Source organism: Agelaius tricolor, unplaced genomic scaffold (assembly GCF_023055355.1).
Source record: "Agelaius tricolor isolate 1412-34295 unplaced genomic scaffold, bAgeTri1.0.p SCAF_10, whole genome shotgun sequence".
NCBI lineage: Eukaryota > Metazoa > Chordata > Aves > Passeriformes > Icteridae > Agelaius > Agelaius tricolor.
In genome coordinates this window covers 406,820-432,519 of record NW_027269270.1, presented here as the reverse complement: position 1 = coordinate 432,519, position 25,700 = coordinate 406,820, and the positions used below count along the sequence as shown (strand labels likewise).

Genomic DNA, 25,700 nt, shown 5'->3' with positions numbered 1-25,700 from the left:
CAGTGTTTGTTCATATGGCACAATTAATAGTAACATCTTTGCCTTGCTTCATGCTGCCTTAAACATTTTAGATTATTGAGGCAGATCTTTATCTGCTTTGGCTTCATTGAAGTTGTTTCATTGTTAATTTCAGTGGTTTGTTGTAGAGTTCATTAGAAACCTCAATTTTGGGTCATATGTCTTTGTTTCCAAAACTCCTGTGTGGGTTTATTAGCACAGCATTCATTAGAAAGCTCAATTTTGGGTCATTTGTCTTTGTTTCCAAAACTCCTGTGTGGGTTTATTAGCACAACATCCCCACCTGTTTGCACACGTTCAGAGAAGGAGCACAGTGCTGCCTTCTCCTGGGTGTGAGCATTTTGTTTTCATGTTTTCACAAGAAAAGCCACTCATTCTTGTGCCAAGGCACAGAGAAACAGGAGTGTGCACACACCACAGGGAATTGTCACACTTCAAAGGAGCTCTGGTGATTGTGAACTCTGTTCTGAACCCTGCAGGAGGCAGAGCTGCTCAGCTCTGCCCTTCAATGTCTCCCTTTTTTGGGATCAGGAAAGGGCAGGCAGGATTCATTATGGTGAACATCACACAAGCACACAAAGCAAGAAAGGAAAGCAGTCAACACTTGAAAATAATTGAACCAGGTCCTAAACTTTGCACTGCAGTGGAGATGGGTGTGCCACTATGAAAGGCTGGTGAATTTAAAGAAAGGAGTGAGAGAATAATCTTAGGAAAAGTTTTCATAGCTGCAGCCTTCAGGGGTTGGTTGTCACATCTTTTTTATCAACTAGGAAGGGAAAATTGAAATCAAGTCATTGATTACAGCTGAAATTACATTTGTGTGTGTTCTATAAAGGCAGTACTTTAGCAAAGTATGGCTCCAGTGTTGTCTTTCAGTGCATGGCTTTGGTTAAATCAGCTCTGGCTGCAGGTGGGGGATTTTAAAAGAGTGAAGTTGTGAATTGTTTAGGTAAGTGTGGTTTGGTGGTTTTTTCTCTTGGTGTAGCAGGGTGTGCCAAGCACGAGGGAAATGGGAGTCAAATCAACATCACTGCACTGCAGAGAAATGCCAGGCTTGGTAAGCATGGATGGCAGGAGGACTTCTGGAGGGTTGTGATGGGATCAGTGTGGATTCAGTGCCAGCAATTCTGAGAGCCAGTTTGCTTCAGATGTGTGTTTTTGAGAGTTGGTATTGAAATCTTGCACATTGTCAGCCCAAATAAATGGGCTGTGTCTGTGGAGGCCTGAAAGCAAAGCTAGAAGAGGAAAATAAGACCACAGGAAAAGCCAAAAATATACTCAATTTTATTTCCTAGGACTTTAGAAGTAAAGAGGGACATACCTTGGTGCATCTGGTTCATAAGAAATTGAAAGTAGGATTTCAATAAAATACACAAAAGCAGGGTTTTTCCAGGGAAGGTGACTTGGCAGGCTTAGGAACACCCTCAAAACTTCATTTCCTAGGAGCTGTGGAACAGAATCAGGATGCTTCCTCTCTTTTATGAATGTTAAGCTCAGGAAATAAATAAAAGGAGAATTTAATTGAATAGGAGTGCATATCACTAACAAAAGCTGTGCTTTGGAAATGCCAGTGCTCTGTGTGGTAGCAGCCCTGGTGCTTCAGCCTTGGCAGAGCTGAACTCCCCATCAAAGGAGGATACATTTACCATGTCTGTAGGGCAGATAAGCATTTTTAGTAATGAATTGAGTGGCTTAAAGAGAAATTTCAAGGTAAACTTCCACTGCAGCTTAAATATGTTTTTAAATAAAATTTGATTTACGGGTTGGTTTAAATTAGATCTGTCAGTTTGGACTTGAAGAAGAGCTTTATGCTTGTATAAATAATGGGTTTGTTTCTCTTTTTTCTTTCAACAGAGGTTGCAGACCTTGAAGCTAATTTACCTTGTGAGTACAACATTTAATAGTATGCATTTTAAAGGGGGAAAGGGCCATTGAAATGAACATTTTGACTGAAGTGTGAATGCTGATGATATTTGGTAACTGTGCAAAGCTCCACCACTGTGGCTTGAACAGATTTTTCTCTGTTGCTTCCTCTTCTGGGGCTGTGGAGAGCTGGACCCTCATTAGTGTCCTTTGGAAGGAGTATTGATAATTTACCTCCAGTTTTTAATTGCTGGGGAGTGGCAGCAAAACTTTCATCAAGTGCCCAAAAGGTTCCTGGGACTCAAGGGTGCAATTAGTGCCTCACTTGTGGTTTTTTCTTTATTCTCTCATTTTCAAAACAGGAGATTCTGATTTAGGGGCAGAGCAAATAGCTCAGCTCCAAGGGAACATGAAGTCAACCTTCAGTTTTTTCACTTCCAGATGTAACCTGATGTTTTTGTTAATAGTGAAAATACTCATGGAAAGTAATTTTTTAAGAGTGATCCATATTCTCTAAAAAAAAAGAGAAAAAGGCAAGATAATGTGGTTTTAGACCTGGAATCTTACTTGAGATCTAAGCCTTCCTTAAATGAAGTTATAGAGAATTTACAGAGAGCAATTTTAGCTCAAGTTTTTTCAGTTCTGTTATAGGGTAACAAATACCAGAAGAGTGTGTGCTTTCAGTTCCTACAATGTGAGTGCTTTACTAGGCTTTGTGTACAGTTCTAGGTAGGTTTTTTCAGGCAAATAGGATTTATAACTATGATACTGCTTAGCTCCTTGGCTGTAGAAAAGGAACAGCCAAAGCTTGATGGGTTAAGAAGCTAAAGACTGAATAATGTGGGTGATAAAATAACCATGATAAACTTGTCTCCTCATGGCAGCCAGCAGTGGAGAGCTCATTTCTGATGTAAATTTTTATTTTGCTTCACAGGTACATGTAAAGTGAATTTTCCTGACCCAAACAAGCTCCATTACTTTCAGCTAACTGTAACCCCAGGTAATTTTTTCAACATGTAACTTTAGTTTCTGTCTGTGTTGATGTTTAGGAAAGTAATTCCAAGAGGAATTCCAATAAAGCCTCAAGTCAAAGAAAATCTGGCTGCAATAGTGATTATTTCATTAAAGAGATGGAGAAACTGGGCTAACTTTTGACAACCAGATTCCAGTAAAAAGGCCTTAAAAATGAGAAGGGTTAGGAAATACTGATTTTTTTTTTTTTTTTGCTTACTTGGATTGAGACCTTTTTTCCTCTCAGCCAGTTTCAAACCACCTTGATTTATTTTTGCATTTCAGCCCTGTTAGGTTGTGTGTTCCCCTGTGCTGATTGTTTGGTTCTGCAGAGGTGCAGAGAGAGGTTACCAATGTAACCCTGCTAGAAAGCCTCAAACCCAGGTGTGCCTGCAGGTGCTTAACAAGGCAGAATCTCTGAGTTTTTGATTGTTCAAATATGTGAAATCAGATTTCTTTTATTATTAACACAACTTGAGTATCCTGTGAAGCTCTTGCTGCCAGGCTGGTCAGTAAAAGCATTTTCATAAATTATCATTTCCATGTAAATTTCTTAATAGCCACCTGAAATTTGCATTTTGGAATAAAGGGTTGTATTTTATGGATGAATTTGCATGGAAGTTTATTTAAACTTGACAGGCACTTGTTGTATTTGTTCCTGTGCAGCTGCTCAGGTGAGAGCATTGCTGTGTGCAATGTTAGGTGTGCTGGGCCAGTGTCCCCCTGCAGCTCCTTCTCCTGGGTGCCCATTTTCTGTGGCTGCTTTCTGCCAGCAGAATTTGGGTGAGGTGTGTCAGTCATGCTGGTGTTTGAGCTGGAGAAACTGTGGTGTGCACTTACTGAGTGCCTGGGATCTTTCTGTAATCCAGGATTTTGGAGCCAGAGCAGCACTAGGTGTCACTGTTGCTGTTCCTTAGCCCAAACCAACTGGGCCTTCCTCCAGCAGAAATTTTGGGTGGTCTCTGTTAACAAGTCCATTCATGTGACTCCCTTTTGTGATGGAAAAATGAATGAGGCTGCCCTGTCAGTGTAATTAAAAATAAACCCAAGAGCTGATCTAGAACTTTGGCCCTGTCGTTCTGTGTAGGAGTTGTGCTCATATTTACTTGGTGGGTGTTAATTCTGCTTGCACCAAGTGCCCTTCACTTTACATGATGCTGCTTCTTTATTATATTTTGGAAAGGAACTGTCTTTACAAGAGCATCACTGTTCAGATGAGTGATGTGTGACAAAGCTGTCCCAACTCCAAGGTGTCTAAACCCCCTAGGAATTGTTTTGTCTGCTCTCTGCTGTGCAACAGGATGCTGCAGGCAGAAACCAGCTGTTGAATGCAGAGCAGGGGTTTTGTGCCAATGATCTTGCCAATGAGATGATCTTAATTAACATTTTGTTACTCTAAATATAGCTGCACAGCTGAAGTCTCTGCAGTTGCAGCCTGACCCCAGTAAACAGTTATTTTCAGCTGTGCATAATTCAGGTGTACAGTCTTGTGATCAGCCATAGTTTAGCACTCTAAAGGCAGAACACAGCACAGACCAAGAAAATCTTTGTTGTTTTCTGCCTCTCTTCAATACTGAAGTTCTCTCTAGTGTATGCTAAATCCTGGTTTTCTGCCTTGAGGCAGCAGAGTGGTTGTCACAGAAGTTTTATGGCTCAAGCAGGCTTGAGCCAACTCTTTTTGGATTGTCTGAACAGTATGGCATGAATCTTGACTTTGTTCTCTGCTGTCATTTTGAATGTGGCTGGTCCTGAAAGGACAGTAAAAGAAGCTTCCTTAGGCTTTCACAAAAAGACTAATTTGAATAAGAAAATAAACTTGACCACCAAGCAGAAATCCTTTCAGGTCCCTTGCTCAGCACCTCTCACAAAAACCTTTCTCAGCCAGTATTTAATGTGGCAAAATTATCCTGGTGATGGCAAGTTTTTAATTTTAATTTAAATGATTTTTTAGAAAATCTTGATGAGGATGACTGCTTTATATAACTGAAGGAATTCCAATCTCTGTATGCTCCAGTTTTCTGCAGTGCACTATCAGTGGATAGAAAATGGCTCAGACTTGGATTTTTCTGCTGCAGTGGACAAACTCCCTGTTCCCCAGGCAGACACTGCTTGTTTTCTCTGCTGTCTGAAGCTTCTCTTGCCTTTTGTCATCTGAAACATTTGTTCTGCCTTTGAAAAATACCCTTGTGCCACCATTGCCTCTGTTCTTATTTTTGCACCAGTATCATATTGGATGAAAATCTGGGGGAAAATAAGGAGATGTTTAGAATCCAGGCTTGCTGCACTGGTATTTGGAGCACAAAATTGGAAGCTGAGGATTAAAATCATGGTAATGACCTGGAGAAAAATAAAGCAGGTGACTTTAGGTAGCTAAAAACCCAGAAGAGTAAGTGCAGTAAATGCAATTTCCCTTCAGTTCCCATGCTGTTGGACTAGTCTGGGCATGGTGAGGATATGTGAGTGCCACTCAGGGGGATTAATAAAGGCACTGTTTTCTGGTGAAATGCCCACAAATATTGGTGAGCATGGCTGATTCAGAGAGCAGCTATGCAAAGTGCATCCTTTGTGGCCTGCCTTAATTTTCTTGCATTTTCTTCTAAAGTGAGGAAATAATTTGGTTAAGTGTTTTCCAGAGCTCTTTCAGCCATTAAAACACCCTACAAACACAAGCTTAGTCAGGTTGTTGGAAGTGAAACTTGAGGCTGAAGTGGGAGGGATGCTTGCTCTGCTAATACAGCTTGAAGACATAAATTTAAGCAGTAGGAGGAAAACTGTGGCTCAGACATCCTCCCTTTTTAGCAAAAGTCCCTGTGGCCAACTTCCTAAGTTATGTGTTAAAGCTGTTCCATTTGATGGGTTTATTTATAGCTCTTTCCTCACTGTTAACTCTGCCAGGACTTTTTTCCCACCACTTTTCCATGCCTAAAAAATTGAGGATTTCTCTCTCAGTCTGAGAACCTATTTACTTGAGATGCTGAAAGATGACTTCATTGTGAATTATCTTGTTAATGCAGTGCAAGATTTCTGGCTGGGTACTGAGGCTCTCCAGAATTTTTAATATATATTTGAGTGACTGGTAATGAGTAGCTTGATTGTTGCTTTAGGAGCACAGAGGCACAATTGTATAAAAGAGGGGAGGAGAGATGTCTTGCTCTCCTAATTGTGTAACTATGTCCTTGCTAATTTGATAGCAGAGCCAGTAGCTTACCCAGTTAGTGATTGGTGACAAGGTGTAAAACCAGAATATAAAATGAGTTGTAATGTGAGGCAGTGATGAATATTGAATTGTCTTGGAGGAAGACCTGATCTGAAAGTTCTTGAGTGTTTCTGTTGGACAGCCATTGCAGTGAGTGTTCATTAAACCTGGGGATTTTCTTTGACATAAAACACTGATGGATACATCCATCAGCAGGCATTTATTTCATTTTAGCAGGGGTGGAATGTGAAGAGCTGCTGCATGCTTTGCTCCAAGCCCAGCCAATCAAGGAACTAGTGAAATTAAGCCAAGGAAAAGAACTTCTGTACTTGGAAATGTGATCATTCCTGACACTTGCTTCAAATGTATTCTAATGCTAGATGGTGGATAAAGTGCAGTCAGCTGTGTTCTGTTGGATAAATGTGTGTTAGAGCTCCTGGGGATATTGGACCATTTTCCAAGGATTCCTTTCTGGAGCAGTGTCTCACTCTGAGGGCATTGCACATTTGACAGGCAGCAGTTTTACCAAAGGCTATCCCTGTAACTCACCTCTTACTTCCTGTTCTTCAGTAAAGGCTTTGTTCACTGATTTTTGTCTCTGTATATTTAACAACAAAAGAGAAATGCTTTTCTCTTGCTTTTTTTCCTAGAAAAATCAGTGCATGTCCCTTTACTTCCTGGTAAAGCATAGCATGCCTAAAATTGCTTAATAAATCCAGCTCACTTCAGAATTGAATTGGAGTGGGAACGGAGAATAGATTTAAAAAGCAGATCAGGAGGCAGCAACCTGAAGGAGGATTTTGATGCCCTACAGTAGACAAGCTAGGGGTTTTTATTGTGGTTTGGAACAAGCCAGATAATAGTAAAATTCTTCTTAGTCTTTCTGTAAAGTCTGGATTGTTTCACAGAACATTTCCTTGCAGTGTTGGTTTAAGAAATATAAAAAAGCTGCATCATATAATGGTAACCATCCCTCCTGGCCTTCACTAGGGCTGGAGTGCTCAGGGTGCTTTGAGCCAGAGCATCCCTCAGATGTCTCAAACCCTCACTGTGGGCTGGGTACCTGTTTCCTTTTTTTTTAATGAGAAACCTCAGTAATGGCAATGCCAGGGCATTTCAGATCACTTGCAAGCATTTCAGCTTCCAAGCAGCACAGCTATTTCAAGAGTTGCAGTCTCTCTGGCATCCCATTCTATTAGCCCTGTTTAAATGCTTTTAATATGTCATATTTGAAAATCTAGCCATTTTAATAATTCAGTACTGAGTTTGGCAGAGAGGCAGACATGTTCCTAGCAGATACATCCCAGTAAGATAATGACAGTGAAAGAGCCTGCTTGCCTTGTTGAAGGACACTCTGAAACTCCTTGCACACAGCATTGTACTACTCACCAGGGTTGCCAGCACAGGTTTGGGAAGATGTGCTCAGTGCTGGAGCAGGGTTTTACAATGCTTTGGAAAGCACAGATTTGGGAAGATGTGCTCAGTGCTGGAGCAGGGTTTTACAATGCTTTGGAAAGCACAGATTTGGGAAGATGTGCTCAGTCTTGGAGCAGGGTTTAGCAATGCTTTGGAAAGCACAGATTTGGGAAGATGTGCTCAGTGCTGGAGCAGGGTTTTACAATGCTTTGGAAAGCACAGATTTGGGAAGATGTGCTCAGTGCTGGAGCAGGGTTTTACAATGCTTTGGAAAGCACAGGTTTGGGAAGATGTGCTCAGTCCTGGAGCAGGGTTTAGCAATGCTTTGGAAAGCACAGATTTGGGAAGATGTGCTCAGTGCTGGAGCAGGGTTTAGCAATGCTTTGGAAAGCACAGATTTGGGAAGATGTGCTCAGTGCTGGAGCAGGGTTTTACAATGCTTTGGAAAGCACAGATTTGGGAAGATGTGCTCAGTCCTGGAGCAGGGTTTAGCAATGCTTTAGCAGCACAAGTTTGGAAGATGTGCTCACTCCTGGAGCAGCATCTAGCAATGCTTTAGCAGCACAAGTTTGAGAGGATGTGCTCAGTGCTGCAGCAGGATCTAGCAATGCTTTAGAATCACAAATTTGGGAAGATGTGTTAAATCTTGGAGCAGGGTTTAGCAATGCTTTAGCAGCACAAGTTTGGAAGATGTACTCAGTCCTGGAGCAGGGTTTAGCAATGCTTTAGCAGCACAAGTTTGAGAAGATGTGCTCAGTCCTGGAGCAGCATCCAGCAATGCTTTAGCAGCACAAGTTTGAGAAGATGTACTCAGTCCTGGAGCAGGGTTTAGCAATGCTTTAGCAGCACAAGTTTGAGAAGATGTGCTCAGTCCTGGAGCAGGGTTTAGCAATGCTTTAGAAGCACAAGTTTGGGAAGACGTGCTCAGTCCTGGAGCAGGGTTTAGCAATGCTTTAGCAGCACAAGTTTGGGAAGATGTGCTCAGTCCTGGAGCAGCATCCAGCAATGCATTAGCAATTGCAAAATTTCTCCAGCTCATTCCAAGGGTCACTGATGTGGTGCTGCCTGCCACGTGCCAGGATTTGCTTCCCACAGTGAGAAGTTCAGTGCAAGGTTCCTCCAGCTGGGTGTCTCTGTTCCTGTGGTCAGGATGGGGGATTTTTCTGGGACTGTTGGCTCTCCTGACTTCAAATTTCTGCTGTAGAAATGTTGGGAGTGCAGGAGGACACAATGCTCACACACTGCTTGGGTTAGGTGGCAGCTGAAGTGTTTGATGGTAATAATCCTGTGCTGTTGTTTCAATCTTGGTGTTTTTCTCTTATTTAACTATTTGCCTTGTTTTCCCTTTTCTAGATGAGGGCTATTACCAAGGGGGAAAGTTTCAGTTTGAAACTGAAGTTCCTGATGCCTACAATATGGTGGTGAGTATTTATCTTTAGTCTCATAGTTGTCATTTTAGATTTTCTTTGCAGGTAACAGGACTTCTGGGGGAACTTGGCATTGAGAAAGGATCTTCTGTCTCTTAATAAAATAAATCTCTGCAACTGTCTGGCAGAAGCTCTTGGAAGTGCAGATGAGCCAAACCTGAGTGTCCTTCCCTTCTGGCTGAGGTTCTGCTCTCTCCCGTTAATTATTCATGACACCTGCATTTAATGATTATTCTCATTAAAAAGTTATAAATCTAAGAGTGAAATAAGTGGACCAAAAGGTAAAAAATCTGTAATTTTCCCTCACATTCTTCTGCTTTGGTGTCTTACTTTGGTGTTGGTGGTTCAGAGTTCTTGCAGAGAGGCTGAGGAATGTGTAGGGGAGGATCCTGGAGAAGAGTTTCAGGGAAGATCTTTGGTTCCTCTTCAGCTGAGCCTAAATCCAGCATCATCTGTGTGTAGTAGTGGCAGTCACAGCTAGGTAGTGTTTGCAGCTGTGTGGGTTTGGTTGTGGGATGTTTGAAGTTGCCCTTAACTTTACCAAAGAATTTCATACTGTGGCAGAGGTCACCCTTAATAACTTCTGTGTATTCATTTTATTTCCTCTGATTTTTGTATTCCAGTTGTTCACCCAAACAACACTGCCGAAGGAAAGTGTTTGATCTGAGTTTTTTGATTCTCAGTTTCCATAACTAAAAAGTGTCTGGTTTGGTATTGTTCCCTGCTCAACACAGGCAGGAAAATCTACAGCAAGTGTTAATTAAATATTTTTAAATTTGAGCACCTCTTATCCAATACAAAAATAAAAAGTTCTGAAACAATGCAGGAGGTTGAATGTTTGATTGTGGTCGGGTTATCAATGTAGTATTAATCCAAATATTGAGGGAATTATGCTGAGGCTGTGGTTGGTTTCCTGCCAGGCAGAATGGGACTGACAGAGTTTTCTCCTGTTTTCAGGAGGGCTCTGCAGACCTGCCAGGGCTCTCAGCCCACAGGCAAGGCTGGGACACACACCTGCACTGGCCAAAGGAGTGGATCTGTGGAATTGTGGTGTAGTGGAGGAGCATAAACTAAATAAAGAGGAACAATTTGGAAGATCTGGTATTGTGGCCTGCAGCCAAACCTCTCAGTGCTTTGCTGGGTGTAGTGCTCAGTTTCAGCCAGTCTGAGCAGTTCTGCAGAAACTGCTGCTGGAAAGTGGCAGGAAATATCTCAGGGCTGGAGTGTAGTTCACCCCCAGGAACTTGTATCCTCTCTAGGGAAACCTGTGTCCCTCTGCTGTCCTTCCTCCTGGGTAAAATGGTTTTTTACAAACTGCCAAGAGAGGAGCTGCACTTGCAGGCTGGTTTAAGAGAATGGTTTAGCTTTGGGATTAGCTGGTGTCCAGAGAAGACTTTTCAAATACCTTTGGTTCCACATTTCTCTCAGGAGCCACATTCCTTCTCCAGGTAAATTTATTCACTAGTGGAGAGATCAAATTAAATACCTAAGCTATAAAAACTGAAAAAAGGATACAAGATCTGTTGGTACACCTGTCTCTTTAGAGTGCTGATTTATCAAGAACCAAAACTGCTCATTTTAAATAAAGCATCCCAGAGCAGAAGTGGCTGCTTGAAAATGGAGAAGGAAGTGAATGTGGTCACTGCTGTGCCCCCCAGCTGAGGCTGCATCTACCTGAGGAGTTTGAGCAGGGAAATGAATGGATTTGGGGAGCTCTGTTGTGCAGAATTTCACAGAACATCATCCTGAGGAAATCTCTGGACCTGCTGGTCCAGGGAGGGTTCAAAAATGACTTGGAAGAAGTTCCAAGGTGAGGTTTTTGTCTGAAGATGAATTTTATGGTGGTGCTGCAGTTGTCCTGTGTGTCTAAAAGTGAAAAAGGAGAGAGAGAAAAACCTTTGTCTTATTGTCAGGAGTGGGTTTTTCTAACTTAGAGCAGTGAAAATCACTTTGAAAGGATAAAGGAATTCTTTTGTTTCCACAGTACAAAAAATGAGACACAAGTTAATTCACTGTGAGGATTTGGGGATTTTTTTAAGAGTTTCCATAAATCTTTTTTTTGACTCATCAATACATTCCCTGTTTGAAGGTGCATATGGTAGAAATTTACTCTTTTATCTTGATCTAATGGCATGGAATAAATTCTGCTGCTTTGCCTTGCTTGAGAACTAGACACCATCTTTCAAAACAATGTGAAAGTGTAGCTAATGAAAAGCTTGTGCTGTTAGAAAACTTCTGAGGTGTTTTGGAGGTTAAAAAGATTGAGGCTGTTTTCTGTGAGCCACTTAATGACTGATGTTCCTTGAGTTACTGCACAGAAATGAAGTGGAGGAAAGGCAAAATCTGCATTATCAATCCCAGATTTGTTGTGCCACTTAATGACTGATGTTCCTTGAGTTATTGCACAGAAATGAAGTGGAGGAAAGGCAAAATCTGCATTATCAATCCCAGATTTGTTGTGCTGATCAGTGGTTTTTTTTCTAGAACATCTCTCTTAGGTCTGTTTTTGGGGTCTCAGTGCCATGCATATTTTCTTACCTCTTCCAAGGAGTCTTAAATTAAAAAATTTCTTAAAAAAGTAATTGGGAAGTTGGGAACAAAGTGAGATAAACCATATGATGCTACCATACAAATGCAGCTCTTGGAGCTGCTTTGCCTCTTGATTGAAGACATGCTTGGAAAAAGTGGAGGGAGAGATGACTCCACATTTATAATCTGGGATTTAATTGAAGTTCTGCAAGGTGCTGCTGTGAGCTGATGGATTCCAGGACACTTCCCATCAGAAATAATCTGCCTGATTGAAAGCTGCAAGTCCTAGTGGCGAGAGCAGGGATGCAGCAACGTGCTGTTGCTAAGCTACTGACATTTTTATGTCCCACTCTTTATTTACTTCACAAAACTAGAGCAGAGGAGATTGTACTTGAAAAAGCTGTACTTCAGAACCCCACTATGACATTCAGAAGTTTGGTGGTCTTGCCTGTGGCTTTTCATTTTAGTGCCTCAAATTCAGCTGTTCAGTTTTGAACAGGAGGGTCTGTATTTAAAATAAGTTATTTATTTTTTATCATTTATTTATTTATTTTTAATATTAGTTATTTATTATTTATTATTAGTTATTTTGTTATCTTTGTATCCTCTTCTGTTTTTTTAACAAATCCCTGATTTGGACAAGCCTTGGTGAAGTTTTTTGGTTTAAATTATTGTCTTAACAGTTAAGTATGAAGAAACTGAATGACTTAGAGTGTTTTCCATGAAGGAATAAATTTTCTTGGCTTTCTTAAAATTTCTTTTTTTCTAAGGAAAATCCTAATACCAGCCTGGTTTTTATGAAGAGTTGAGAAAAGCTAAAAGGGCAGGGAAGTCTCTTTTGACTCTTGTAGATGATGCATTGTTACCCTAAACATACAAATCCATACAAATCTATTTGCCTTTTTCTGTTTTATGAGTTATAACAGGCTTTTCTCTTAAAGGATAACCCAGTAATTTGTTTTCTCTCCTGGCAGCCTCCAAAGGTAAAATGTTTGACAAGAATCTGGCACCCAAACATTACAGAGACAGGAGAAATCTGCCTAAGGTAGGAACAACATTCTGTTGGAGTTTTTTAACCTTGGAGGTTTCTCTGTTTGATCAAATATTGGATGTAACTGTCCTGACAGTATTTTTTGTGCTGATTCTGCATTTCACTTTTAGGAGCATGAAAACCTACTGAAAGTCTCATTATTGCTGTGTTGTAGGACCATGGAGAGCCTGGGTTTTCAGGTTCAGAGTTAGTACTTTGTTTTACTTGTAGAACAAAAAATGGGGTAAAAATATCAACTCTATCCTAAATAAAATGTATTTGGTTTTTTTCTTGCCTCCCTCATAACTGAATCATCCTCAGGCCCTGAGGGAGGCTTTACCATTTAATGCCAAGTGTGTTAAGAGCTTGAAAATTCTTTTTATTTCAAAAAGGAAGGAAAAATGTTCCTTAAACTTTGACAGTAATTATTCTTTGTTTGTTAATTGCAATATTTAATATCCAGTGATAAGACACATGTGCCAGTTATAACAAAGCAGGTTTGGGGTCAGGATATGAAACCTGAAAACTTTACATTGCTAGAGAGGCTTCTCTTGCCTTGATAGTAAATGTTTCCTCTTCCAAATGAATTTGTGAAACTTTGCAATTTCATCCTCAACACCTGATGGTGAAATTGGCCAGAAACCAAACTGAAACAGAAGTGAGAAGCCTGCCTGTCATTTTTCAAGTTAATAGCACACAGAAGAAAAAGCAGATGAAGCAGAAGCAAAGCCCATAAGTGAGATTGAAAGCTGCTCTGAAAATCCTGCTTGCTTGTCACCATGTGTAGCAAATCATTGCTTAAAGAGAAGCTGACTTTTTCCTCTAGATGGAAGAATCATTTTAGTGCTGTGTTGAAAGTCTTGGTGAAAATGAAGTTTTTTATTGCCCTTCCCAGGCAGGTCAGGCTCATCAGCATTAAGAAATTGAAATGTTCTGAGTGCAGGTAAAGGAGTGAGCAGGTGAGGTGTTTGTATAAATACCAGGCACCAAAGCAGAGCTGGAGCTCCAGCTACAGCACAGCATCTTCTGTAAAGAAGTAAAGCCTCACATTCATAAAATACAGAGTGGTTGGGCTTGGAAAGGACTTTAAAACTCATCCCATTCCCCCCCTGCCTTGGGTAGGGGCATTTTCCAGCAGAGCAGGCTGCTCCAAAACCCATCCAGCCTGGCCTGGAGCACTTCCAGGAATGGGGCAGCCACAGCTTTTCCATCTCTGGAAATTATTTTAATTATAAGAGATGAATGTGGTGATTGGAGCATCATAATTCTAATGAAGTGGAGGCATTCTTTCAGCATCTGCTCTGAAACACTTTGGACTGTCAGGTACCTCTACATATCAAACCCTGGAAATGTCTGGCATTCTATGGAAAAACTAAAATAACTAAATTGCTTTCTGCCTGTTAGAGAATGCATTCTATGTATAGTGTCTGCAATCAACTTACACAAGAGTCTTTGCATGAAAATAGCTTCAGTTATTTTTAAAAGCAGAAAATCATCTTCATCAGTGCTTTCCCCCCCATACAGCTCATGCTGTGGCATGTGTGGGTTGACAATCATCCCTGGATTGAAACATTCTAAACAGTTAACTTGTGGTCAAGTGTAGCAGTTCTGGGCAGGAAAAGTGGAGTTTTTCTGTGCTTTATGGACTGCAGTTACCCTGGGCCATAATTAATGACAGATCCTAATTAGGTCTGGCCCATACTGGATATCACCTCCACTGCACATGTGGATAGGAAAAGTGGAGTTTTCTCCAGTCTGATCTTCCCTTGCAGTAAATTGTTGTCACTTAAGCTGCAGCTTGGATCAGCTGGAGCTTCAGAAGGTTTTACACTTACTGCAATCACACAGTTGCCACTTTCAGGAGATGCTTTTTAAAAGATGCCTTCATTTAAAAAGCAAACAATTCCTCAAAGCTTTCTGCCATGCAGGAGTTAGTCCCAGAATGAGGAGGTGTTTGTTGAAATGAAAGCTGAGCAGCTGACTGGTCACATCAGGGGCTGTTTTGGTTACTGAAAGTTCAAAAGCAGTGATTGTGCACTCTGCCCATGGAACCCAGGCTGATGTATGATTTGTAATCATAAGCTGGGAGATCTCCTTAGATCTGGGGAAAGGTTCTGTTGAGGGGTTTAATGATCATTGCCAATCTGTAGAAGAAAGAAGGTGCTGCTCTAAAAACAAACCCTATCAGCAAATGAGGAGTTACCTGGGCCCTATTATTAATGACAGATCCTAATTAGGTCTGGCCCATACTGGATATCACCACTGCACATGTAGATAGAAAAAGTGGAGTTTTCTCCAGTCTGATCTTCCCTTGCAGTAAATTGTTGTCACTTAAGCTGCAGCTTGGATCAGCTGGAGCTTCAGAAGGTTTTACACTTACTGCAATCACACAGTTGCCACTTTCAGGAGATGCTTTTTAAAAGATGCCTTCATTTAAAAAGCAAACAATTCCTCAAAGCTTTCTGCCATGCAGGAGTTAGTCCCAGAATGAGGAGGTGTTTGTTGAAATGAAAGCTGAGCAGCTGACTGGTCACATCAGGGGCTGTTTTGGTTACTGAAAGTTCAAAAGCAGTGATTGTGCACTCTGCCCATGGAACCCAGGCTGATGTATGATTTGTAATCATAAGCTGGGAGATCTCCTTAGATCTGGGGAAAGGTTCTGTTGAGGGGTTTAATGATCATTGCCAATCTGTAGAAGAAAGAAGGTGCTGCTCTAAAAACAAACCCTATCAGCAAATGAGGAGTGTGAAGCCAAAGCACACCTCTGTTCTGTGGTGGTGTTCACAGGGGTCCCAGGATGAGGGAAGAGATGAGAATCTTGACTTCATGTTTCAGAAGACTGATTTATTATTTTATGATTTATATTATATTAAAAAAATTATCTACTAAAACTATACTAAAGAATAGAAGAAAGGATTTCATCAGAAAGCAAGGAATGGAATGATAATAAAATCTTGTGACTGCTCACAGCCTCAACACAGGTAACTGTCATTGGTCATCAAGTAAAAACAATTTCACATGCTGGGTAAACAATTCTCCAAATCACATTGCAAAGCAGCAAGCCATGGAGAAGCTGAAGCTTCTCAAGAGAAAAGAAAAATCCTAATGAAAGGATTTTTCAGAAAATATGTCTGTGACATGTGTGTTCCCTGCTTTCCTGCCAGAGTGCTCAGAGAGGTGCAGGTGTCTCCTCAGTCCTGGCTGTGGTGTCCCAGCTGGAGCTGTGCCAGGAGAGCTCTGAGGCCATGAGGCTTAGCTCATGCTCAGGTGCTCTGGCACTGAATATTTTCTGACTTTATTTAGTGTGTTCACTTCCCCCCCACTTGGAATTTCCCAGTCAGGTGGATGGAGAGGCAAATGGAAGCGCTGCCACGCAGTTTGATAAGGAACAGACAAAAAGCTTTTTTTGCCTTTGTCCTATGGAGACAAACTGCAGCCACAAGATGTTATTCTGAACGTTGCACAAGTGGTAATGGCATATTTTATCTTTGGAAAGGCACAGCAATGAGATGAGCAGCACACTTAAGGTGGAATGGGCTTGTCCAGGTTATCATCCTGCTCCTAGGATCTCTGCACTGAACAAGGATTGAATTTCCTTGCATATAAACTTGCCATGTTCATTAAATAACTACATAACCTGTATGGTCTAATCATCTACTGTAATTTAAAAATGACTTAATACATGTTAGCCTGGGAATTGCTAAAGTCTTATAGTTAAACTATTTCACTTTAACCCTGTCATTTCAGTAGCAGAAGCTGCTGCTGGTGGGGAATTTCTGTGCTTAGCTATTTGAGTTGTTTTTGCTGACTCCTTACAGAGCAAGGTGTGATTGTGAAATGATGCTTCAAGGAGTTTCTTACATTGTTTTCATTCAGATTATTACTTTTCTGAGCAAGACTTCAGCTTATTTCTCACTTGTGCTCTGATCCCCAATATATGTCCTCCTCATAACTGCTGAGGTTTGGATCTGAAAGGTCCAGAAATGCCTGAACACCTCAATGGTTTCCACTTGCAAATTGGTCAGCAGCTTCACTGGGCTTGATATGTACCATAATATGGTAGATCTATACTGGATGTGTGCATCTAGGAAATTCTCTATTTTATATACTCATAGTCATATTAAATTTCAAGTTATATTTTCTAACATATATATTATTTTTATAAAATATCTAGAAATATAACAAATATTTATTTTATAATATAATATATTTATTTATATATTTATATATTTTATATAATATATATTTTAATATATTATATATATTTTATATATGAGATATATATATTGTTATATCCTATATAGATATAAATATATAAAAATATATATTATACATATATATAAGTATATAAGATATAAATATATCTTATATATTTATATTTAAATATTTATATAATTTTATATATTTTTTATAAGGAAATTTTCCCTCCAGAGCAGACAGACTAAAGCTCTCTCTGTTTCTTATCTTTACCTGTAGGAAGCTGAAGTCCTTTCACAGAATAGAGGATGATCCTCTCTTTGCTAATTAACTATCCCTCCCCAAAACACCCTTTTTAAAATTGGTTTGTGCCAATTTTGGTGAGAGATGGGTCACCCTGCAAGGCTGTCTCTTCACCTGAGATGAACATGTTCTAAAATGCATCAGGGATTAAAAAAAGGGTTCAGTGTTGAGCCTGTCACAAGCATTTCTGTCACACTTGTGCTGCTGGAGGAGAATAATTCAGGTGTTTTGACAGAGGCTGGGCTCAGATGGGGAGTTCTGTAATGACACTGTGGAGAAGGTAATTTTAGGCAGACATCCCAACTCCTGGGGTTTAAAATTCCATTACCTGGATATAAATAGTGCAAGAATTAGATCTTATCTTGCAATTACTTCCTGATGGTTTCTGAGGAGTTTTCTGACAAAGACAATTGAAGCAGAAGTTGCTCTGTGTAATGTGTGTGTTTTTCTTTTCCAGTTTATTGAGAGAACACTCAATTGATGGCACTGGCTGGGCCCCAACTAGAACCTTAAAGGTACTGTTTCCTTTTGGATGTGTCCTTCCAAATAAATACATCTTTAAAAACCCTTTCCTGGCCTTGCAAAGAATCAGCTCATGTGGTTTGCCCAAGAGGAGGTTTTTGTGGTGAGGGTTTTTTGTCTTTGGCAGCAGTGGAGCAGGTACAGTGCTGATTGTAGAAATATTTGGGGAATTTTGGGGTGGCTGCACAAATCCTGCTCTGCTCCAAGGTTTTGGAGGTTGCTGTGACTCAGAGAACCCACACTCTGTAAGGTGTGCTGGTTTTCACCCAGGCAGCAAACACAAGAGCATCCTGTGTACAGCAATCCATAACCCCAGTAATTTCCATGGGATTGATACTCTTGACAAGACAAAATCAGTGCAGAGCCCTGAGCAGAGCAGGGCATTTATCTTCCTGTTGCTGTTCCAAGGAATGCTGCCAAAATTGTTTCTTGCAGAGCTTTAACAGCATTAGGTGGGTAAAGGGTACACATCAGGTGTTTGTCTCTTTCAAAAAAACAAATTGAAAATGACCTTTATCTGATACTTGGTTTGCTCTTTGGCACTGTGAATGAGATTTGTGACTTTCTTCATCTGTAAAATCTCTGCTGAGGTGAGCATGTGACTTTCTGGAAGTAAAATGAGTGTGTTGTTTTGTGGATTTTCTTAAGCACTCTTTCCCTATTGTTTTTCCATCAGTTAGTGTGATTTTGTTTTGCCCTTTGTTTCTGTTTTCACCTCAGGTTAAATCAAGGCACTGAATAATTTAAGTTAACTAGTTCTGTTCCTGTATTTTCATTCAGAGGAAGTTTTAAGCTTAAAAATTAATACAAGTGGAGAAGAAACCCAAAAGACTGGAGCTTTTACTGTGGTTGTTGAAATGAAAGATTCAGCAAGAGAAAAGGAAGTAGTAGCTTAATTTCAAAAAGAGAAAAATCAGATGTTCTCCTTGGATTTTTAAATTTTTGAACATTGAAGCACCACAGTTGTGAGCTCACTTTTTACAGCTTTTCATCACCACAAGGGGAACAGGGAGAATTTGCACAGAAGCTCTGTGGGCAGGAATCCAGTCTTGGCCTGTTATGGACTTGAAAGTCGGTGTTTAACTTGTCAATAATATGAAATCAGCCTGGTTTTCTGGAGGAATAGCACCCAGCCCTGCCCAATAAAGCACTCTGAACTACTCCTAAAAATGAATTGAGAGTGAGCATGTCCTTCTGCCACAAAAACTCTTCCAAGGGCATTAGAGAAGCCATTCAAATAGAGAATACACATGAGAAGCCCAGCTGCATGTGTGGGGCTTGTGTGCTTAACCCTTTAGAAGGCTCAGATTTTTAGCTGTGTCTCACCTTGTGGTGACAGCAGAGCTCTTACATGTAAAATCCTTCAAAATCAACTGCTATGACCTTTTTAATTTTTTTTTTTAATTATCAAATGAGTAGAAACATAAAAAAATTTGCTGAAATAAAAATGAAAATCTGTTAAATTGTCTGGAAAACTTACCTGACAAACTGTATTTTTTTGCAGTGTGGAGGATTCTTTAGGGGGGGAAGACCTAACTCAGTTTTGTTTCCCAGCAGTTTTTTGCACTTGGTGTCATCTCATCCATGATTGAATTCTCCTCAGGTTACCAAGTGTTGAGCTTTATCTTTTTTTCCCTTCTTTGTGCTTGGGAACACATTTCCATGGACCACTGTGAAGAGCAGCCTGTGTGTGAGAGAGGGAAATAAAGAATGTACTATTTCTGAATTCCTGCATGAGATGCTTTTTTGAAATCAGGTTCTGAGCAGAGTTGGGCTCTTACCCTGAAACAGGTTTAAAACCCTGCCAGCCTGTCTATATATATATACATACACTTTTAAAATCACTTTCTTTTTATTCATAGAAACACTCCAGAATCCCAAACCCTTAGAGAATTTCTGGTAGTGATTGGTCTCCAGGCTGTGGCTTGTGTGAGCACTGCTGCAGTGCTTCCCACCTGATCTTTGTGTCATTTTCTGCTCCTTTGTAGCTAAACCTGAATTAGCAACAGGAACTTATTTACCTTTCAGTCTCCATTCTGTCACACTCTGCATCACTTTATTGCACACTTTCCTCTCTAAAGCAGCTTTTTCACAAAGCTGCAGACTGCTGCAATTACTTTGGGCCCTGCTCAGAGTGTCTGAACTTGCTTTTCTCCTGTTTTTAGGTTTGATGGTCAAAATTAAAGTTTCCTAGGCAGAAAGCAGATAGATGGCTTTAATTCTGTTCTGTTCTCAGGGCTTTTTTTAATGTCATTGGAAGTACCAGCTTTTAAATACCTCACATGACTTCACACTGTTGCTGTTTCTCTGCTTTGTACCTTTCAGTAATTTCAATTTCAAACTCCATAGTGCTTCAGTGACTCGTGTTAGTCCCCAACATGTGCCTCATTTGCTAGGATTATCACCTGCCTAGCTCAGTTAGTTCTCCTTAATACTCCTCAGTTTTCCTAAATGCTTGTTTTCATTTTGCTCTGCAAAGATCTCAGGTGATTGATTTTAAGAACTGAACAGGTGGATGTGTATTTTAAATGCCTGACTGGTTCTAGAAGTCAGGCTCCTTCTGCAGTTACCTCTAACTAAATGCAGCAGGAAATGGGTTCATAAATCACTGCCTGATGGATGGACCTTAAAAATAATCAAAGCACACTTGGGCAACTCTGTGGAGGGCTGAGCATATGAACAGAAAAGCCAGTGTTTAAAAAGATATGATGGATGTTCACAGGGAATATTTGTCCTTTTTCTTTTTATAGCTGTGTTCTCACAGAGATCACTGGGCTCAGCTAGCTGGGCTGTTTTCTGGAGCCTTTCCATGTTTGTTAGGTGTTATGTGCAGTTCACTTTTTCACTGAGATAGCTCCAAGTGCTGGGTTTTGTCATTTTTGTGTTATTGCTCTCGGGAGAGCCAGGAGCAGGAAACATCCAGGTGATCTTAAACTACAGATCTGCAGACAGATTTTCATGCCCTCCCCCAGGAAACCACTGTTTTCTCAGGAATTTCTCTCCCATAACTCCAGATCCTGGGCTAATAAATATCTGTCTGTGCTATTAGATTACCTGATCTAAAAGGAATTAAGACTCATTTCCAGTAAACTATTGCTACTTGGAGTTGATCCTTAGGAGCCTTGCTTATTTAATTAATGTTTTAATACTAAATGGCAGCATTTTGTCCTGTTTGGTTCACTGGTTCTGCCCTTATCTTCAGGCACTGGAATGACTTCATTTGGAATTATTCAAATGTCAAACTCATCTCTTGGAGAAATAAATCAGAGGGTCCTGACTTCATTTTCCCAGTTTACCTCAATGTTTAAGCATCAACCTGAGGAGTTTTGAAAGTACAAAAGTTTCACCTATCATCTCAAGGAAAATAGATGGTCTGCTGTCAAAATCATCTGTAATTAGTGTAGAGGAGCATTTGGAGCAGACAGTAAAGTAACTGTCACTGTCTTGAGCATGAAGGGAAAAAAGAAACCTGCATGCTTTATGTTACATTAATTCTTGTTGCTCAGGCTGTTTTTCTCAACATTATGATAACATTGTACAGCTATTGATTTATTCAAATCCTCTTTTGGAGTTGGTCTTTTTATGTGTCTTCCTCACCTCTAAAAATTGAATAAGCTCTAGATAACAACTTCAGACCCAGTATTTTGAAAAAAGAAGCTATGAACTGCTGAAGACAATCTTCTGTGCGGATCTGGCATTCAGTTTTTTTCTTGAAATAAGCTTCAGGAAATATTTTTCCAAAGAGATATTGTGTTGTATTTTGACTTCATTATAAATTGGCTTTATCAGTTTTCTAAGAGGTGATTTATTTCTTTCTCCTCCATACATGCCCAAGCTGGTGAAAATATAGAGCTGAGTGTCTTCTAATAGCTTTTGCTTCAGAAATGCTTAGTAAAATTTTTCTCTCTTTAATGTCCCCTGGCAAAGCCAAATCTTTGGTGTAGGTGCAGTAGCTGTTATTATGGGCATGTGAGTGAGGCGAGCTGAGATACCTCAGTAATTGTAATTAACCCATGCTTGTTCTCCCCAAACTGCTCATTTCTGAATATTCAATTTAATGCACTGAGCAGAGTGGTCTCCAGAGGGTGATGGCTTCAGTGCTGAGATTGCTGTGGTGTAGTTCATGAAGAAGTTACAGAGAATTCCCCAGGCAACAGTTTCCCCAGGATTATCCACTTGTCCTGCAGTAACCACGGGACAGGGGTCGAGGAGTCAGTGACAGAGTGAGGGATGGGAGAGGAGTGCTCTGCTTGCTTGGCACCCCCCAGCTGCCCTGCTCTAGGGCAGCACATTGGTCCTGTTTGCCTTCCCCTCCTATATTTCAGTACAAAAGGAATGCTTTTGCAACCTTCCTCCTGGTTTTGTGTTTGCTAACTGGAGCAGTTTGTGCCTTTTAGGTTACCCAGAGCCCTGTGGGAGCTGCTGCTGTGTTTGGGTGGGAAGCACAGGCAGGGATGACAGACACATGACAGCTGAGGTGGCTTTTGTGGGTGGCTGAAGAAAGGTGGCATTCATTTTATCACCTTTTTCTAGGTGGAAACAATGTTTTTCAACTTTTGCAAGATTAGAGAGGAGCAGGAGAGGAAATATAAAAAGAGAATTTATTTGGGAGATGGCAGTTTAGGAGAGAAGAAGCTTTTTAATAAGCTAAAAAGTGCCTATGTCTCTGGAAGGAAAATTTTTGTTTTTGATCCCCAGCACCAGTGATTAGTTGGTAGGGTGGGATCCAGTGTGCTTGGTTTTTTAGGCTGCAGTGAAGAGAGGAAGAATCTGGGCTTGTTTTTAAGAGATGGTGGAAGAAGGAAAAGGAAAAGGAAAACCACCTTGAGGTGGTGAATAGGCAGACAGGACAGCAGAGAGCTGCCCCAGGAGCTGGCCTGGACTAGAGCATACTGGACTTCAGAGTGGCATTTCCAGCCCTTTTTTACACAAACCAAAAAAAATTGCCTCAGACATGTGCTAGTATAAATGACTGCTGCTCCTTTTGTTCATCTGACTGGGTTAAATTGTTTGTTTATAAAGAATTGTTTAGCAATGAGCTTTGTTTTGTTCAGTCTGTTAGATCAGAAATGCTTCTTGGATCCCTTAAGGGAATTTCTTTGATTGGAAGTTTGTTAGGTGCTTTTGTCTGGTTTGCTCTCTTCTTAAATTAATGTATTAAATATACTTTGCCTGTTAAAGGAAAATCTTAATTTAATCTTAATTAATTCCATACCTCAAAAACAGTGAGGTAAACTGGAAAATTTTAATTTAATCCTAACTTGCAATTTCCATGTTTGCTTTCACTCTCCAGAAGTGTTTGTGGTTGTCTTTCTGAGCCCCGTGTGTGGCATGGTTTCAGTGGCATTGCTTTTGTGAAGTGGCTCTGAGAACTGTCCCTTGGCAAGATCAGTGACTCAGTTAAGACCTCCTAGAAATGCAAAGCTTTGAGACTCCCTGGCCTCAGGAGAGGCTGTTTCAAAAGCTGCATTGAGGATTTTGAGGATTCTTGAACTTCAGACACTGCTGCAGCAGCAGGTTTTTTCTGCTCGTTTGGCATGCTGTAAATAAATCTGTGGGCAGGGGTTTAGTGTAACTTTTCACTCAGATGCAGCACAAAAATAGTGCAGAATGAAAAGGGACGATTCTAAAGGGGTGTTTACAGCAGTCTGTTGGACTTCTGACTTCCCTGTGTTGACTGACTTCCCCATGCTCCAGCCCAGGGTGGTGGCAGTGCCATGAAGCAGAGTGTGCTTCCCTCATTATTCCATGTTCCCCTCAGCCACTGTGGATTTAACCAGGTACTGCAGTGCTTGGGCACCCCAGTTCTTCATTTCAAACACCATCATTGGCTACCCTGAACTAACAATAAATGTAAATTAAACCCACTTGCATATCCCAGACCTGCCTTGGACTCCCAAAGGCATCTGAGCTGATGGGAAACCTCTGGGACACTACCCAGGGAACAGCCTGGGCAGGCTGGGTCAGAAGCCAGTACAGCAGCTCAAGGAATTTGGCAGCCCAGGTGTCTTGGTTTGGAAAGACAGGAGTCTGCTAAGGAAGGCAGGAAATGGAGAAAATTACCCCCCCCCCCCCCCCACCCCTAGAATTGCATTAAATTTTATATTAAGGGGCTCTCAGGCAACAAAAATTATGGGAGCAGGAATAACAGTTCTTTAATAGGGAAGAAAATAAAAGGATAAAATAAACAATGCAGTGAACTAAAACAACACTGGCAGAGTCAGAGCCCAACCTGACACCCTGTGGGTCAGGCTGTTGGTGGCAGTCCCATTGGAAATGTGGCTGCAGCCCTCCTGCAGTGTCAGGGCTGGTTCTGCTGGAGCAAGGGGGTCCTGTAGAGAAGGATGGATTCTTCCTCTGAAGATCCAGTGGAAGGAGAGACAGCTGCTGTTCCTCTGGGAAGTCCAGTGGAGAAGCTGTGCTGGTGTCTCCAAAACCTCTGGATTATATCCAGGTAGGAATGTTTGGCTCCTCCCCCTGGGCTCACATCTCCCAATGGGATGCTGTAGTTCTTATCAGCCATGCAGTGGCATTCAATAGTCTGTTATCAGCAATGTCCCCCCAGAGGGAGGAGTGTTTGTGATCACTCAGAGAGAGATAAGGCAAACTGCCCACTTGTCAAAAGACAACTGCCATACAGATGGTAATAGAATACATCTGGCCTTGCAGTCTGGAACACCAGGCTGCAGGTCCAGCACAAAAAGCAGGTTTGGGCTAAAAGCAGAGGCTCTCAGCTTTGCTCTGTGGCTGCCCCTCAGCAGTGTCCTCTGCAAGTTTGATGTTAAACCCAGAGAAGTCTGAGAACAGCAGCTTTGTAAAGAAAACAGCTTTGTCAGGTGCAGATATGTGATCTTGTACAAGTGGGATCTCACTGGAGTGCAGCACTGTCAAGGTGTGCACCCTGAACATTCTCTGCTCCTCCCTGTGAAGATCACCTTTAAAAACTCCTGCACATGGGCTTAACTTAGTTTTCAGGCTATTTAAGCCACAAGTTCAGTAAATATTTGAAGCCAAGCCTGATGCTTTATTATACTGAAGAACAGAAGTTTTTGAGCTGTTAAATCTGACAAGATCTTCAGGGGCTTGCACAATCTTTTGGCTCCTTAGGAAGACCCAAAGCAAGCATCAAGGCTGGGCTTATCTGCCTGCAGCCAGCAGCTCTGCTGAAGTCAGCAGTGCAGAGTGATTTCTACAGTTCAACAATGTTGAGTTTTTCAGATAGCAAATACTTGCTTCACTTTTGCTCATCTGTTCCATCCCACTTCCCTTTCTCAATATCCTAGGTTTCAATCCAGCCTAGCCTCAAGCTTATTACAAAAAGCAATTGTCCTCTGGTGGTAATTTAGCATTATTTTCTTATGGAGCCATGCAAGGGTATAAAAGGAATCTAGAAAATCATAAAATCATAAAAGTGGAATAGATGGAAACATCAAAAATGGTATTAAGACTTTCACAGGTAAATTATTCAATAATAATAGTAATCCTGTTATGCTTTTTGGTGTCTAGAATGGCAGTGGAGATGTACAGCATTCTGACAGCTTGTGCCTGTACAGAGGTTTTTGTTGGTTTTTTTTGTTTGCTGTTTCTTTTTTTATTTTTTAATAGAACTCTCTAAAACCAACTCAAGTGAGTCAAGGACCCCAAAGCTTTAAAACCAGGGCTCAACAAGTAAGAATTTGGGAACAATTGATTATATAACATGAAAATAGGATATCACATCTCCTTTTTGAGCTGCAGCATTTGCCTGTATGAGGCATTGGAGCTTATCTTGGACAAGGAGGAGTTTTGTCTGGAGAGAGCTCTGCTGCTGTCTGGGGAGCTTCTGGCAGAGCAGGGGGTTCAGCACTGCTCAGGGTAAGGAGAAAATGAGCTCTTGAGGGTTTTAGAGGCACTGTCTTGCTCCTGGTTTGTTCCTTCTCTGCCATGCTGGTGCTGTGGACAGTTTGTAACCCTGGGGATGCAGGTTTGGCATTCAGGAGTTAGAAATGGCCAGGCCCCAGAGTACTCAGGTGGCCTTGTACCTGTGGTGGTGGTTTTAATGCTCAGTGTTGTGGTTCTGCAGCTGCAGCCTGCTGTTCCATGGTGTAGGCAGAAGGCAACTTGTAAAAATGTCATTTTGTCCTGTAACTCTGCCTCCCTGAAGGACAGAACAGCCTTGGAGGGCAGCAGTGGAATGGGCTCCTGACCT

General features: G+C 41.1%; 1 protein-coding gene across 4 annotated transcripts in view; it reads left to right on the top strand.

Annotated features, from left to right (window-relative positions):
• Positions 1-25,700, top strand: part of UBE2F (ubiquitin conjugating enzyme E2 F (putative)) — a 61,916-nt gene that overhangs the window by 10,018 nt on the left and 26,198 nt on the right. For 3 of the 4 annotated variants that reach the window (XR_011680306.1, XM_071434306.1, XM_071434304.1), the window contains exons 3-7: positions 1,873-1,902; positions 2,816-2,881; positions 8,858-8,925; positions 12,435-12,505; positions 17,448-17,505. Coding sequence is in view for 3 of the 4 variants with exons in the window: in XM_071434306.1 (XP_071290407.1) it covers positions 1,873-1,902; positions 2,816-2,881; positions 8,858-8,925; positions 12,435-12,505; positions 17,448-17,505 (293 nt within the window). In the remaining variant the exon portion in view is untranslated. The remainder of the gene's footprint in view (positions 1-1,872; positions 1,903-2,815; positions 2,882-8,857; positions 8,926-12,434; positions 12,506-17,447; positions 17,506-25,700) is intronic. The other variant, XM_071434307.1, reaches the window with a different exon arrangement.